Here is a 14,978-nt window from a genome sequence, read left to right as displayed (position 1 = left end):
CTGCACCCACCATGAGGCTCTGGGAAGGAGGCTGTTTTCAGACCTGGTGCAAAGCTGCCCTCTGAGAACACAACTCCTCCAGAGTGTTTCTAGGAACACACACACACACACACACACACACACACACCCTAAATTCTTCCAGGGGCAACAAGGTGGCAGGTGAATTTAAACCCGGCCTGCAATAGAGAAACACAGTAAGTGAGGGGCACGGGGTGGAGGGGAGGGGGCACTTGGGTGTCAGGGATCAGAAGCAATTTTGCCAGCAGCATCTTCTAATTTAAAAGAAAAGAAAAGAAAAAAAAAGAGGTTGCATCAAAAGTTCATGGGCATTGTTGAAGATATTGGTGAGGGCTAACAGAGGCATTTTCAAGCAAAAATAAAAAAAAATTTAGAAAAAAAAAAAAAAAAAACTTTACTGGGGCTGGAGAGATGGCTCAGCGGTTAAGAGCACTGACTGCTCTTCCAGAGGTCCTGAGTTCAATTCCCAGCAACCACATGGTGGCTCACAATCATCTGTAATGGGATCCGATGCCCTCTTCTGGTGTGTCTGAAGATAGCTATGGTGTACTTAAATACATAAAGTATTAATAGAAAAAGAAAGAAATGGCAATTACCACCAAAGCTTTTGAGACCCTGTTAGATTAAAACAAACAAACAAACAAACAAAAAAAACCACGCCCACCTATTCTTCAAGTTTCCGTGGGTGTAGGAGTCTCCACATAGCTTCTGCCTTCACCGAGGGCTGTTACTGCTCCCGGGTTCCCCTTTTTTACTGGGGGTCCTGGGCAAGCAATAGTGTACGTATTACCTGTTAGTCAGAGCAGCACTGTGCAGAAGTGAAAAACAAAATCGAGACAAAACGGACAAGCTATCCCCCTCTGCTATCTAAAAGCGACGATGGGGTTGGTCCCATCAATACCTTTGTTGGCCATTTTACACGGATGTAGTTCCCACCCAGACGGACAGAGCTCATCAGTCTGGAGCCTCCTTCCTTCCTGTGATGGTTTATGGTGCCCGTTAGGGCTTGGGAGGTCCTGGTCTGCTCAGGACTGTTTTAATACCCTCTGGGAAGTTTTGCTTGGAAATTCTGATGACATTTTAAAACCGTTCCGCTGTTCTTGTTTACAAAAGGGGTTATTATAAAAAGCGGGTTTTGCTTTTTGTCCACTTAAGATATTCATTCTCTTGCTAGTTATCCCCCCTATTCAATTTATAATCCTGTTTGGGTCACTGTGGTTAGTTGCCATGGAAATTACCTCCTATGGAAATGACGCCAATGTGATTACTGAATGAATATGACTTTTAACGGGCAATATCAATAACCGACATCAGCCCTTACTCAAAAAAAGAAAATCTAATTAAAAATTTGAAAAAGGATTAATTCTTGAAAATTACTGCGGTTAAACCTTCCTGATAAATTTTGAATCCACCATCTGCTTTTAAAATAAGTATTAAGTAAAAATTTAAAGGCATTAATCGGCTACTTGTCTCCCTGAACTCCAGAGGCCATGATGGAGATTAACATCATACAGCAAGCCCTGCGATGGGGGGACATTTCATAGCCACTTCACCAAGAAGCATGCGCCTCGCTGATGAGCGGCCAACAGGATTTCAGGGCTCATCAAGGAAATTACTTTGAATAGCAGATTACAAATTTCCCTTTAAAGACAAAGAGTTTAATATTTGAAAAGTTTATCCCAGGAATTGAAAAGATCAACCCTAGAGATCATCAACTTAAACAACAGAGGAGAAACCAGAGGACCCTTAGATGCGAATTCCAGGAAGCAGCGGAGGAGAAACATTTTCTTGGATGGATTCTGTAATTTGTGGTTTAAACAAAGACCTCTGAAATATTCCATGAAGTATTACAATTCTCACAATGAGAATACGGCTTGTATTGAACACATTCTATGTTACTAAACTCACTCTCAAAAAAATAAAAATAAAAAAAATCAATGCTTTCTTCTGCCCACTGAATGTTCACTTCCTGCTACTAAATTAGGAATAAATTAACCCTTCCAAAAAGTAGGCTACTGTCTAGAAACTGCCTCTTTTGCTCGGGGTAGGGGAGGAATCATTTCTATTCTGGAAAGGAGAAGGAAAGGAGAAATCTAATTCTCTGTTTAAAGGTGCTTTTCTGTACCTAACAGCTTATTAACGGCTTCTGGAAACCGCTCTGGTCTTTACCTATACAATTACATAACTTTATACATAGAATGCCTCTGACCAGAGCCTTACAGCTGGATTTACACAGTCTGGGCTTCCTACACTTGTGCTTGGAGCCAAGATCGTGGGTCCAGAACGTCTCTGATGGATTTCTGCCTTGGAACTGGCACTGGCTTCGCGTCAAGGCTGATTTTAGTGTCTGTGTGCCCAATGTCCGCTGAACTGGTTTTCCTGGCAGGGAGAAGTTTGCGAGGGGCAGCCACAGGTTTCTGGAGATGATGCATGGGCAGCGACAGTCTGGGATCTGAAGGTGAATGTAAGGCTCCAGAGACACCTGCCTGGGTCGCGTTGTCCTTGGACTGATTGGCGCTACCGCTACCCTGGGTCTTTATGCTGAAGGGCAGCTGATCCGTAGGAGGGAGTGGAGCGCGCCTCTTTTTTCTTTTTCCATCCGGGGCCTGAGCCGGTTTGCCTGTTGGGGACAACACTTTCTTCTCGATGACCATTTCGTGATTGCCATCGAAGACTGCGGCCCACGGGGGTGCTGTGGATTGGTCATCCCGACCAATGAGGAACTGTCCGTTGGTCTCTCCGATTTTCTTTTGTATTATGTCTGTTACACTTTCCAGTTTCACGGGTGAATCGATGCCTGTAGTAATTTTAAGAAGAAACTTTATGAGAAAAAAAAAATCAAATGGTCATATGTACTTTATCCAAATAAGCTCTTATTCTCCAAATCAATATTCTACCTAAAATGACCATTAAAAATCTGGGAACAGGATGTGTAATAAAAGCATTGATTTATGAAAGTAAGCCTACCGAGGGGACCCCCAAGCAAGGCTCTCATATACCATACTTAGACATCATCTATACAATAAACACAGAGAAAATGCATAGCATTCACACACACAGCACTGGCGGACACATCCTAGTGCTTCTTCTTCTTTTTTTTTGGTTTTTCGAGACAGGGTTTCTCTGTACAGCCCTGGCTATCCTGGAACTCACTCTGAGGACCAGGCTGGCCTCGAACTCAGAAATCCGCCTGCCTCTGCCTCCCAAGTGCTGGGATTAAAGGTGTGCACCACCACGCCTGGCATCCTAGTGCTTCTTAACTATTTATTATACAGTAACTTTTCTTACTCAAACCCTTGTTTTGTCCCTATGGAAAAGGGGATGGGGGGATAATGAGTCAGCAGGTTTCCCTACAGACCCTTGAAGTCTCTGCTGTGGGTAAAAGACAAAGGGGAAGCAAACAGACAAAATCCTCTAAAACCAAAGCTCAGGGCAGGAGTCCTAAACCCTTACACTAACTTTGGAGATAAGGATGCCGGGTAAAAGTTCCCTTGGGAAAAATAAGAACTCTGAGATAAATATCTACTGATTTGAGTCTCTGATGTTTTAAAGTCACCACTTGGAATCTAAGATTGTAAATGCATATGTTTATACACTCGCACGCTCACACACATCCTTGCAAGTGTCCAGACAGATACAGTCCAGATGTTTGGAAGCACCATCTGGGAGGCCACCCCACAGGATTAACATCTTTCAAGGTGTGGGAAAGTGAAACAGAAACTCGAGAAAGACTGATATTTGAATTAGACTTAACTAGTTATTTTTGACCAGAGGTGAAAATTCACATTCATTAATATATCCCTATTTGTCATGCAAACAAACAACAAAAGCAAAACCCACTGGGAAAAAACAGAGAAAACAGTAACTAAACACAATTACATCTTAGAGGCTGTATGTTCATATTTTCTGAATCCCATCAGCTAAGGACTTTAGTCTTTCAAGCCTAGAGTTTTTTGTTTGATCATGAGCATCCGAACTATGAAAACTACGCACTCATTAATTTTGTATTAATTCATCTAATAAACATGAGCTCCTCAGTCTATAATCATAGTCTTTTTTTATTATTATTATTCAATTTGACTGTGCCCTGAGAAGTTTAGCATTTTAATGTCAATAGGATAAGAGGCTGGGGTGTGGACAATGTTGCTTTTCCATCACTCTGTGGCTGGGAAGAGGCAAGCCCCACCCACTTACTCATATCAAGATACACTGAGGTCGCCTCCTTTGCCAGGAACAAAGGTGGTTTCCGTGGTGACATAATCTCAATTCTCATAAGTTCTTCACAGCAATGCTTCCATTGGCCTGAGAGAGAGAGGAAGGAGCAGGCTAGTTTGAAAGATAAGTGGGAAGCTATGTATTTCATTTTCTACCAATATCAGTACTTTGTGCACGTGTGCATGTGTGCATTAGAAAATAACAGTTTATCAATAAAGCCTAGCTTTCAAGAAGCTTGCATATAAAACCAGTACAATCCGGTTTCCAAAACTGATTCTGCATGAGTGACTCATTTAAAAACCAACCAACCAAACAAACAAACGAAAAAACCAGTTCTGGGTAGATACTGAGATCCCCAGGTCAGCCAGTACAGCACCACACAAAACCATCAACAATCACATTAAATGTCATATTCACGTCGAAAGACAGTGTAGGCAGCTTCTATTCTCCACTGTAGATAGAGACATCACTATTCCAGATGTTTGAAAGACAAAATCCCCACTGAAATCCGGCTGTCAGACGGAGGAAGAAATACACAGTTCAAGTTCTCAGATATATCTTTCATTTGAGTTCAATTTCCAATTAAGAAATGAGAACCGTTTAATAGTCTTCACTGTGTCACTATTTAAACCTTAAGATTTGGGGACTTAACTTCTACTCTATGGCTGAAAACGACTGGTATTTGCCTAGATGCCATGTGTCTATCCAATGACATCATAGAAATCACACGTGCCCAAGGAAAAGTGAGGACGACACAGCAGACACCTTCTAAGGTTAACACTTCTTTCCCTTTCTTCCAGGGGTCTGAATGCACATATTCAATCTGTTCCACGAGGCAGTTTTCCTAGGCTTAAACATCTTAAGACATTTTTGTGTTTTATTACATATTCATTTTGTTGTCATGGCACATGGTGACAAATGCCTGCATTTTGAATCCATTACCATAACTAGTTAAGACACATCAAAAGCCTTTGAGGGTATTTTATTATGATGCTGATTAGTACACAGCAAACCAACAGGAAATAACTCCCCCCTTCCCCCCAGGACACAGCTGCAAAGGTTCCTCCCTAGGGTCTGAATCCAGAAGCTGGAGCCTGGCATCTTACCCCTCCCCCTTTTTTATTTTAGATAAATATGTAAAAGCCATTTTTTTTTTTTTTTGCATTCTTTGTTGCAGTGGGGGAAACAGTATTTAATGAAAAATAATGACTCATTCTAAATGGACCAGTACTTCTCTTTCAGGTTCCAGGACGGGCCAGGCAGTGAAGAGATGATGATTTCTGCATGGGGGAATCTTAAGATTAAGTGGTTCGTGGCTGCACTAGAAACAGAATTATTAACCATGCTCAGGTTGGGAACAAAATCCTGTATCCTGATGTCAGAGGCGATTTTACAGTGGAAGCATTCTGCAGTGACTAAGTCTGTTTACACAGACATACATGATAGTTGTTGATATGCCAACGCAAGGTTAATATCAGGTAGGATATACTGTGTTCACACAACCTGGTCTCTATTAAAGATGTTTCCCAAAATGCTGCTACCTTATTAGACATGTAGTGTGTGTGTGTGTGTGTGTGTGTGTGTGTGTGTGCGCGCGCGCGCGCGTGCATATAATCACATGTATGCTCTGACACTACTGTGGGGATCAGGGGGACAGCCTGCAGAAGTTGGTTCTTCTTCCTCCACAGGTCCCCTCAGAATGGAACTGGGGTTTTCAGGCTTGTGACTGTTGCTACCTGCTGACATCTTACTACCTCCACCACAATATTTATTGTCTGTGCTCCCTATTACAATGATCTATTATGCTAAGCTAGTCATGTAACTGAGTATTTGTACTAAATATTTGGGGGAAAAAAACCCTATGAATGTTTGTTTAAACATTCTCTCTTTGTTCTTCCATTCCTAGCCACTGACTATGATATAGATCAGGAGTCATGGCTCCTTTATAAGCTCTCAAATACTAAGACAGCAATCCCCTTTGCCCCTAACCTCCAGACCACAGCTATCCTGGCTAAGCACCCCCTGTTTATTAACACTTCCTCATGAACTCTGATGAGCTTACTCTCCTATGATGAGCTTCCATTCTTAGGCTGGGCCGAGGAACTGGAGTTTGACCCAGATATTAAATTATTCTTATGTTACTCCATTCTTGATATCTCCTTTACTTTGCTCTATACACCATACTTCAACCAAGATGAGGAAGGCTTGCTTGTCACTAAGAAAATTAGAATGAGATGGCTCAATGGCAAGGGGCTCAATGCTCTCCCACATGGGGGAAGAAGAAGGCTGACTCCCACAGGCTGTGCTCTGACCTGCACACATGAGCTGTACCCTACACGTGCCTACACATGCACACATACAAACACACACACACACACCAGACAGACAGACACACTTATACATATACCCATACACACAGACAGATGGACAGACAGACAGACAGACAGACAGATCAGACAGACACAATACATATATACCCATACACACATACAAATGGACAAACATACATACACAGATACACACACATATACATACATACATATCAGACAGACACACATACACATAAACCCATATGCACAGACAGACAGACAGAGACACACATAGAGACAAAGAGAGGCACAAACTATTAATTAAAAAAATGACAAAAAGACACATAAGAAAATTAGATTACTACATTATAATGCAATGTTTTAGGTAACATAAACACTTCCAGCTTTGCTTCATTGACATACAAAGTATAAAATGTAAGAGAAGTTGCACTTTAAAGATGCCAGGTTGGCACAACTTGGTTAAAGAAAAAGTGTTTAGCTTCAAAGTGACACACATGAGAAGTTACCTAGAGAGTGGGCCCTCCTTCAGTTCCACCGATAGCCAGACTAGAATGATCTAGCCTAGTACCTTCATCGCTACCTTCTCTGTCATTATGCCCTTAGAAAGCATCTTCTGCCAAGAATCACTTCTTAAAATAAGTGTCTTTCTGTAAGTCAGACTCTGAGCATCAGAGAGCCTAGGAAAACAGTTCAAATCCTAACTACCGTCAGCAAGAGAGGAGGGTCTGGACCAGGCCTAAGCAGTGCCATTTGTAATCCCAGAGGATGTCAAGTGCAAGGGCTAGCTAGCTTGAGCTACATGTGTTCATTACCATCACCACCCCTGCGTGCCTACCGAGTTAGCACTCGGGAAGCTGAGGCAGGGGCCCGGGGATGTAGCGAGACCCAGTCTCGGAGTGACAGCACGATAGAACGGAGGCTGGTTCTGAAGTTACTCCTGCCTGCACCATCTGTAGCAACTTAAGCTAAAGCGGCTTAGTTAGGACAGCTGCACACCTGGAGGAGAGCTTAGCCGTTTACCATGTGCCTCAGGGTGGTGCTTAAGGAAATCACCTCAAAGGACTCCCCTAGAGCAATGCCACAAACCCCAGGCCTCTCTGGGTCTCTCTTTCCTCATCTTAGGAGAAGAGTCACGTAATTACCTCCTGGGGACCTCACGAGAAGTAAGCAGGGCATGGAACACTGAGCCACCTTCACACTTGCTGCCTGTCCTTGCCTCCTTCCCAGCCTCCGGCCCGACATCCACTGACGTGCACATCAGAGCAGGCCTGGGAACTGCCGGAGAGCAGCAGGTGCCACCTCTTTACAGTGGTCCATAAATCACTCCGTTGCTTGCAGAGGACTCTATGGCATGAGTCTCTAGCATTCTGTAGCTGTGAAATACTGGCTGACTCTAACGGGAGGCTTAGCTGGATCAGAAGCAGCCAGTCACCCACAGCTCCATTTTCAAAGTAAAATCGCAGATAATGCATAGGTGGCTCAGTATCGCCAAGGCCAAGAATCTACCCGTGAGAAAGGTTCCCAGGAATGGAGAAGGAAACCTGAGATCCTTAAGTATTTTATGCACGGAGCTGGATTGTGTCACTGAGATGGAAACAAGACTTTCATGGGGCTGAAACTCATCTGTGCATGAAGCACAAGATGATATCGCAGCAGATCCTCAGTTAGCAGAAGGTTACTAAAAATGAGACTCCTCTGAGCATTACAGTCTTGAGATGATCATTATCTGGAAAAGGTTTGTGGTACGTGGCCACGGTTTTCAGGAAATTTAAAAAAGAAAAAAAAAATCCCCGCTACAAGTTTTTTAATATTTGGATGGTTGTTGTCCAGCCTCCCAAGTCACATGAATACATTGCTAGAGAACCCAAAGACCTACTTACTGAGATCAAAGAAATGTTGCCGGAAGGCGCCCATCCACTCCTGAAAGTCTGCTAGGCTGTCAGCCGCAAAGATGTGACTCACCGCCCGCCCAGCGGCTGTGTTGAGGAGAGAGAAACAGTGCATTTTCTTTGAATCCTTTTCCACAGCCTGAATTCTGGTTTCCTAAAAATTAGAATAAAATTGGTGGTTTCTAAGAAAATAGCTCTGAGATGATCAAATCTTTTCATTGCTTAGCTACCACATCTATGCCAACTGTATAATCTTACAGTTGATGCTTTGAAATTTAAAATATGTCACTTGAAGATTTTTCAGTATTCAAACTCAAATCTAGAATGTCTTCAAGAAACATTTTCTTTTTTTATTAAGAGTTTTGGGTATACTTTACACATATAGATAATATGTTCAAAATTATATATTCTTGGGACATAACTGCCATTAGGATCTTGGCTTCCTGCTTTTTAAGTACATCTTAAAATTGCGGTATAGCAAGAGCAGTATGCCATGGTTTTAGTGTGGTTATATATCAAATGCATTTCCAACAGTCATAAAGTTGAATCAGTCACGTCTGTTTCTTCTTTATCCCAATAGTCACACATATTATGGTGTTATTGGTTAAAGTGGTAAAAATGTTAGGTTTTTATTCAAACAGGTTTTCATCAATAGCATTCATTCCATTACATTGCATTCACTTGTAATGTTCACAGGTCAAGATCTGTGTGATTTCTAGAAATCCCAATGTCCAAGCGATTCCTTCAAGGATGGGCATAACACTCTACCACAAGAACAATGGTCTCAGTCCTGTTGGAAATCTCAACCCCTTTTTGAGTGGTACCAGGTAGGACAATGACATGACTTTCATGGTTCTGGAAGGCGGAGGCCAGTCCCCATGTCCCATACAGTTAAGTAGTAACAGCAAGGATAGGTGACTTAGACTGAAGAATGTTGGAGGAATGACGTCTGGGACAGAAGGTTCATTTTTCAATATCCCAGGGCAGCCTTGTCCAGTGGAAACACAATGGGAGCCACAGAGGCTATTTAGACGGTTTTTAGAAACATTTTAAAAAAGTAAAACTTTGATTTTAAATTGGAAAAATGAGACGTACTTTACTGTATTTGATATAAAGATAGGGAAAGAATTCTTCAAAAGAGCACAACTCAACTCTAGCCCAGCTTAGACACCTAGCAGCTCCTGGAAGGCTCCTGTGAACACAGTCTGGTCTAGAGGGAGGCAGTTAACCTTTCTGCAGTGTGTACAGAATGCACGGGCCTACAGCTACAGATGCCGATTAAGAATGGGAGAAAGTGACAGCGCACACTTACTGTGTTGTGAGTTTTGGGGAAGTTGTGGGGTTAGAAGGAAAACTTTATTCTCTGAAAAATGGGTAAATTCTGGAAGCTGAACACTATCTGTACCATACCAGGAATTATTTCCTACAGGACTTAATTCTTCTAGAATCCCATGGAAACACGTCTGCTGCAGAAAGTAGCTATGTATCTTTGAACTTCCAGAATACTGCAAAATAAAAGAACTGGCAGCAATCTTGGGATGGGTCTGACTGCTGGTCACTGGGAAGTCAGGGGCTGCAGACAGTCTCTAGACTGCAATGGGACATAGGGTCAACCCAATGATCTCACAGTTACAAGGTCTTCGTACGTTCCTACCTGTAGGCAACACACTGTGTGAATTATCTCAGTTAAGTAATATATACAACATAAAAAAGGTAAAACACTGCCTGCTAAATGACACCCTTTAAAGCCACGGCCAACCAATCAGTCAACCACTAACTACCAACCAGTCAACCAACTGACCAACAACCAATCATACAACCAACCAATCAACTAGCCAACCAATCAACCACCAACCAACCAACCAACCAACCACCAGGCAACTACCCAACCAATCAACCACCAACCAAGTAACCACCAATCAAGTACCTAATCAATCACCCACCAACCAACATCAAACCAATCAACCAACAACAACTAAAACAACCAATCATCCAGCCAACCAATCAACTACCCAACCAATCATCCAATCAACCAATTGTCCAACCAACCAATCAACTACCCAACCAATCAACCAATAGCCAATCAACCGCACATGAACAACCGACTGATCTTTAAAACGACTTTTTGTTATCAGTAGCAGAGGGTGATTTAGCTCTAGGAAAGTCTTCAGGATGCTGCTCACATCCTAACTGAAGGTTGAATTCAAGTGGGGGATGTCAAAGAAATATTCTGAGCCTTTGACTATTTCCACTTAATTTCACTTCAACGTGTATTTCTGATTACTCTTGTAGACAGGATCAAATGGATTCAACTATTAAATAAAGAAAATCGCATTCTTTGCACAGAAGTGTTTATACATCTAAAAAAAAAGTATCGTTTCTAATGAAGCAACTTGAAGCAGAGAATGAGGAAGCAGATCATTTATATCTCAAGTAAATACAGGTCAACAATATAGGTTAATACTACATCCTCTATTAACTACGGTACCCATAGGCACTGTTACAGATTTTAAAAATCCCAAGGTGGGGCTTTTGTTCATTTTGAGGGAGGGTCTCACTATGTAGATCTGGCTGACCTGAACCCATTTTGTAGAACAGGCTGGATGTGAACTCAGAGATCCGCTTGCCTCTGCCTCACACGCGTAACGGCATATGTCAAATACTTTTGCTTGTTTGTTTGCTTGCTTGCTTGCTTTTTTTAAACAAGTAAAAATGAAATGCAGTTTAGATTAAGTTATATTTTATCACCCAGATACTCTAATGGGAAATATTTGTAATTAAACACTGTTGGTCAAAGAATGAGATGAGCACACGTGTGGCTTGTCAGGTGTTGAAGTCCACCCAAGCTGCTTGTTGCACTGGTGACATCGCCACCATCCTCCTCCAAAGATGAAGTCATGAGAAAAGAGCAGGGTAAATTTTAGAACCTATACCCTGAACTCACAGCGAGGACAGACGCTTGATGTCTCTCCTCACAGGAAACAAAAGCGAACAGTCTGGAAATGACCTAGTCACGGGATTTGTTCCACCTCTAGGACCACTTAGTATCTAGCACCCAGGAAGTGGCTGCACAGTTTTGAAGAAAAGAATGAGACCGGGGAAGAACCACAGGTGAAGTGCATCACCAGTGCAGAATTCAGGACCAGCGTCTAACCGAAGCGCATCGCTCACAGACATTCCAAGAGAGAAGCAGAGGATGCGACCCGATTCCTGCTTTACTTTTTCTACCGTCTAAAGCGTCGGTTTGGTTTGAGAGCACTGAGCATGCGTGGCCCTTCCCCGATCTCCGATGATGCTTTCTACTTGGCTCTTCTGGTGTGTGGTGGACCTGGGATTATGGTGCTGGGCAGCTTGCTCTGACTTTGCTAGTCAGGATGCTGCACAGTAAGATGGGACAGTTCCCTGGGAAGGCCACGAGAGCTCAACACAGCAGCAAAGACACACTCGGAGGCCACGAGGACCTTTCGTTTTGGCTTTTATCACCTTGAATTAAAATGGGTTCCACCCCCTCCAGACAAGGCTACTGCTGCACCCAGGTTATGGTTTTCCTTAAGCACCTTTCCAAAAAAAAAAAAAAAAAAAAAAAAAAAACACCGGGGAAAACACTTGGGTCACCATGGGAGAAGATGATTCTCAAGTCTCCTGTCACACCAGAAATTGAAGATTACAGATTCCTGTCAAGTGTACCACCTGAGGGACTCCGTTAAGTCTCTGGGACAACAGAAGCATCAGTAAGAAAAACAAAGGAGAGGGTTAGATTGAATTCTAACCCTTGAATTCTAAACACATAACAAACTACCTCAGTGGGCACTTTTGAAGGCTGTTAGTTGTTTTGGTCACATGTACTCAAACACACACAGACATGCACACACAGACACACATGCACACAGCTCATCCTGCTGCCTCCCAGAGGTACCGCAGAGATAATCTAGCAGTAAACACAGGATGCTAAGAGATTGACAGCTTGCAGTTGGCAGTAAAAGACCTTAAGAAGCACCACAGGTGGATGCCATTAGGAGCCACAGGCTCAGATGAATTTTACACCTCTGTATATAGACATGTGTTTTCAAACTCTATTCCTGCTCCATACCAACTCCAACCAACATTCTAAAACCTCGGCGATGCAAACAGAAGAATTCAGATGATGGGAAACTCTGTAGGATGAATAACTGTTTCTCCAGTATATAAACTATGTTGTCGGTGTGGTGGGGAACAGCAACAAAAACCATCCAAAACTCCAACTGATTCAGGTAATTCTCTGTCTGGAATTAGACCCAGATGGTTACAAGATCCTGGCTACTAGGAAATGAAAGCACTGTCTGCATTATTATTATTATTATTATTATTATTATTATTATTATTATTATTATATTAACTACATATGGCTACATGTATCTAAAATATATTTTGTCATTATACAACTGGGAGATACAGAAGTAAAATCTTTAGGATTGTATGGGAGAATAGAACGCTTGAGCGGGGCTCAATTACACTTTCTGTACTGACTATCTTGAGAATTTAAAAATATGTTGTTCAAAAGTCACTTTCTTCCCTCTGAGTTATCTGTGATACAGGCAACATTTCCTCCCTTCCTCACAACATGTCATGAAGACAAGTTGATCGGGAATGAAAATAGTGGTGCTTAGAACCGACGCCATCGCTGACCCAGGTCTGGGGATGGTGCATGAGCACATCCACAGGACACGGAGGGAGTGGGGATGTCTGAGCTGTGTATAGAGCAGTCATCGATTAAGCCAAGCGTCAGGCATGGCCAGTATCAGTTTGAAATAGTTACCTTCAATTTCTGTCGATAGCGTCCATTGATTGTAAACGCCTCAAGAAAGGCACTACTAAATAACAGTTGTTGAGGCTATATTTAATCAAGGACAACTGTGTAGCTGACAGGCTTCCGATATCAAAATGACTACCATGAATGGGAAAACATGCCATGCAATCTGTGGTTACTGGGCTTTCTAAATGCGCTTGATAAATATAATAGTTACAAGCGTGTTCGAGACAATTCAATAAAACCCATCACACCGAGTAGAGTTATTGATTGGTTCAGCACAGATCTATTATTGAAATAACTGATGTCTAGTATGTAAATCAAAACAGACTGCTGATCTCGAAGACTCTAGCTTTTTCCCACCCTACCAGCCACAGAAAAGCTTTAAAAGCTAATAAAGCGCTTCCTGCACTGCACAGAGACTGTCGTTAAGGACCCGCCATTGAGTGTCTTGCCCAAACAATATTCAGCGTGAAGTTTTTTTTGAAGTTGAAGCAATCACTTTTAGGTAAATCACCCTTTCAAATTTGGATTGAAAGTACGTGGGGAGTAGCTTTTAGGTTTTTCTTCCCTTAATGTGACCATTTCCACAGATGGCTCCCTATGAAAATTAATGAACCGACTTGGCCTTACAGGAAATGCCATTTAGCAGAACAAGAATTACAGTCAGAGAGCAGAACCCCCACCCCCTGCAAGCCAAGCGGAGGACTGTATCGGACATGTCACAGCTGAGCGGTTACCAAATTTAGCTGCTCAGGGGTCTTTATGGTAATCTTAAACAAAAGTACTATTTGAACATCACAAGAAAAGGCCATCAAGAAAAATCTACCCCAGCACTTGGGAGGCTGAGGCAGGAGGATTTCTGAGTTTGAGGCCAGCCTGGTCTATAGAGTGAGTTCCAGGACAGCCAGGGCTACACAGAGAAACCCTGTCTCGAACCCCCTCCCCCCCCCAAAAAAAAACCCCCAAACCAAAAAGACTGAAAATCTACCATGTATTTTAAAGCCAAATAATTAGGCAGATACAAAAATATATGAGTTTATTACACAGTAAGAGGGAATGGGAAGGAGATGGAGAAATGGCCAGTCCATGGGACCCACAGTGCAGTCCCCGGGCCAGCAGGGCACTAGCAAGCACCTGGCTTGGCATAGGGAAGCTAATCAGGGGAGTCCTGCATTAAAAAATCAAGCCAAGCAGTCATTCTGGACAACGAAGGGGTCATTTAAAGATGGACTATGTATGCATGTTGGACCACATTGTTGCATTTCTCAGCTGTTACAACACAGGCGTGAAATAGCTGTTTCACAAGTCGTGTTCCTCGGGGAGGTGCGTCAGCCTTGGGCTCAAACACATCAGCAAAGAAATGAGACCAGGAAAGAAAGAGAAACACAGCGGGCCTGTTGAATCTAAGGGGTTGGCCGCGAGGCCGACCGCTGTGTTTCTTCCCACTTCTCTGCACATCTGACTCACTTTTGGAACTGAGAAAAACTGGAATAAGCAATGACGTAACCATCGTGTTTTAAGGAGTGACAATACGCCTGGGACCTGGGACGGTGCGGCAGATCTGAATACCTAGATTGATGATGGTTACTGTGAAGGGAAAGTTTCGAGGTGCACCGGAGGGCTCAGCAGAGGATGGGGAGGACTCAGCAGAGAGGGAGGTGAGGGCTCAACAGAGAGGGAGGGGAGGGCTCAACAGAGAGGGAGGGGAGGGCTCAGCAGAGAGGGAGGGGAGGGCTC

General features: G+C 42.9%; 1 protein-coding gene across 1 annotated transcript in view; it reads right to left on the bottom strand.

Moving 5' to 3' along the window:
* Positions 1-1,657: 1,657 nt before the first annotated feature.
* The window catches only part of Rtkn2 (rhotekin 2), a 64,474-nt gene continuing 51,153 nt past the window's right edge, over positions 1,658-14,978 (bottom strand). Inside the window, exons 10-12 of the mRNA XM_021205385.1 lie at positions 8,444-8,606; positions 4,213-4,320; positions 1,658-2,815 (exon numbers count right to left, since the gene is read on the bottom strand). Of these exons, the coding sequence (XP_021061044.1) occupies positions 2,265-2,815; positions 4,213-4,320; positions 8,444-8,606 (822 nt within the window). The 3' untranslated portion in view covers positions 1,658-2,264. The remainder of the gene's footprint in view (positions 2,816-4,212; positions 4,321-8,443; positions 8,607-14,978) is intronic.

Source organism: Mus pahari, chromosome 9 (genome assembly GCF_900095145.1).
Source record: "Mus pahari chromosome 9, PAHARI_EIJ_v1.1, whole genome shotgun sequence".
NCBI lineage: Eukaryota > Metazoa > Chordata > Mammalia > Rodentia > Muridae > Mus > Mus pahari.
This window is presented reverse-complemented; position numbering and strand designations above follow the sequence as displayed.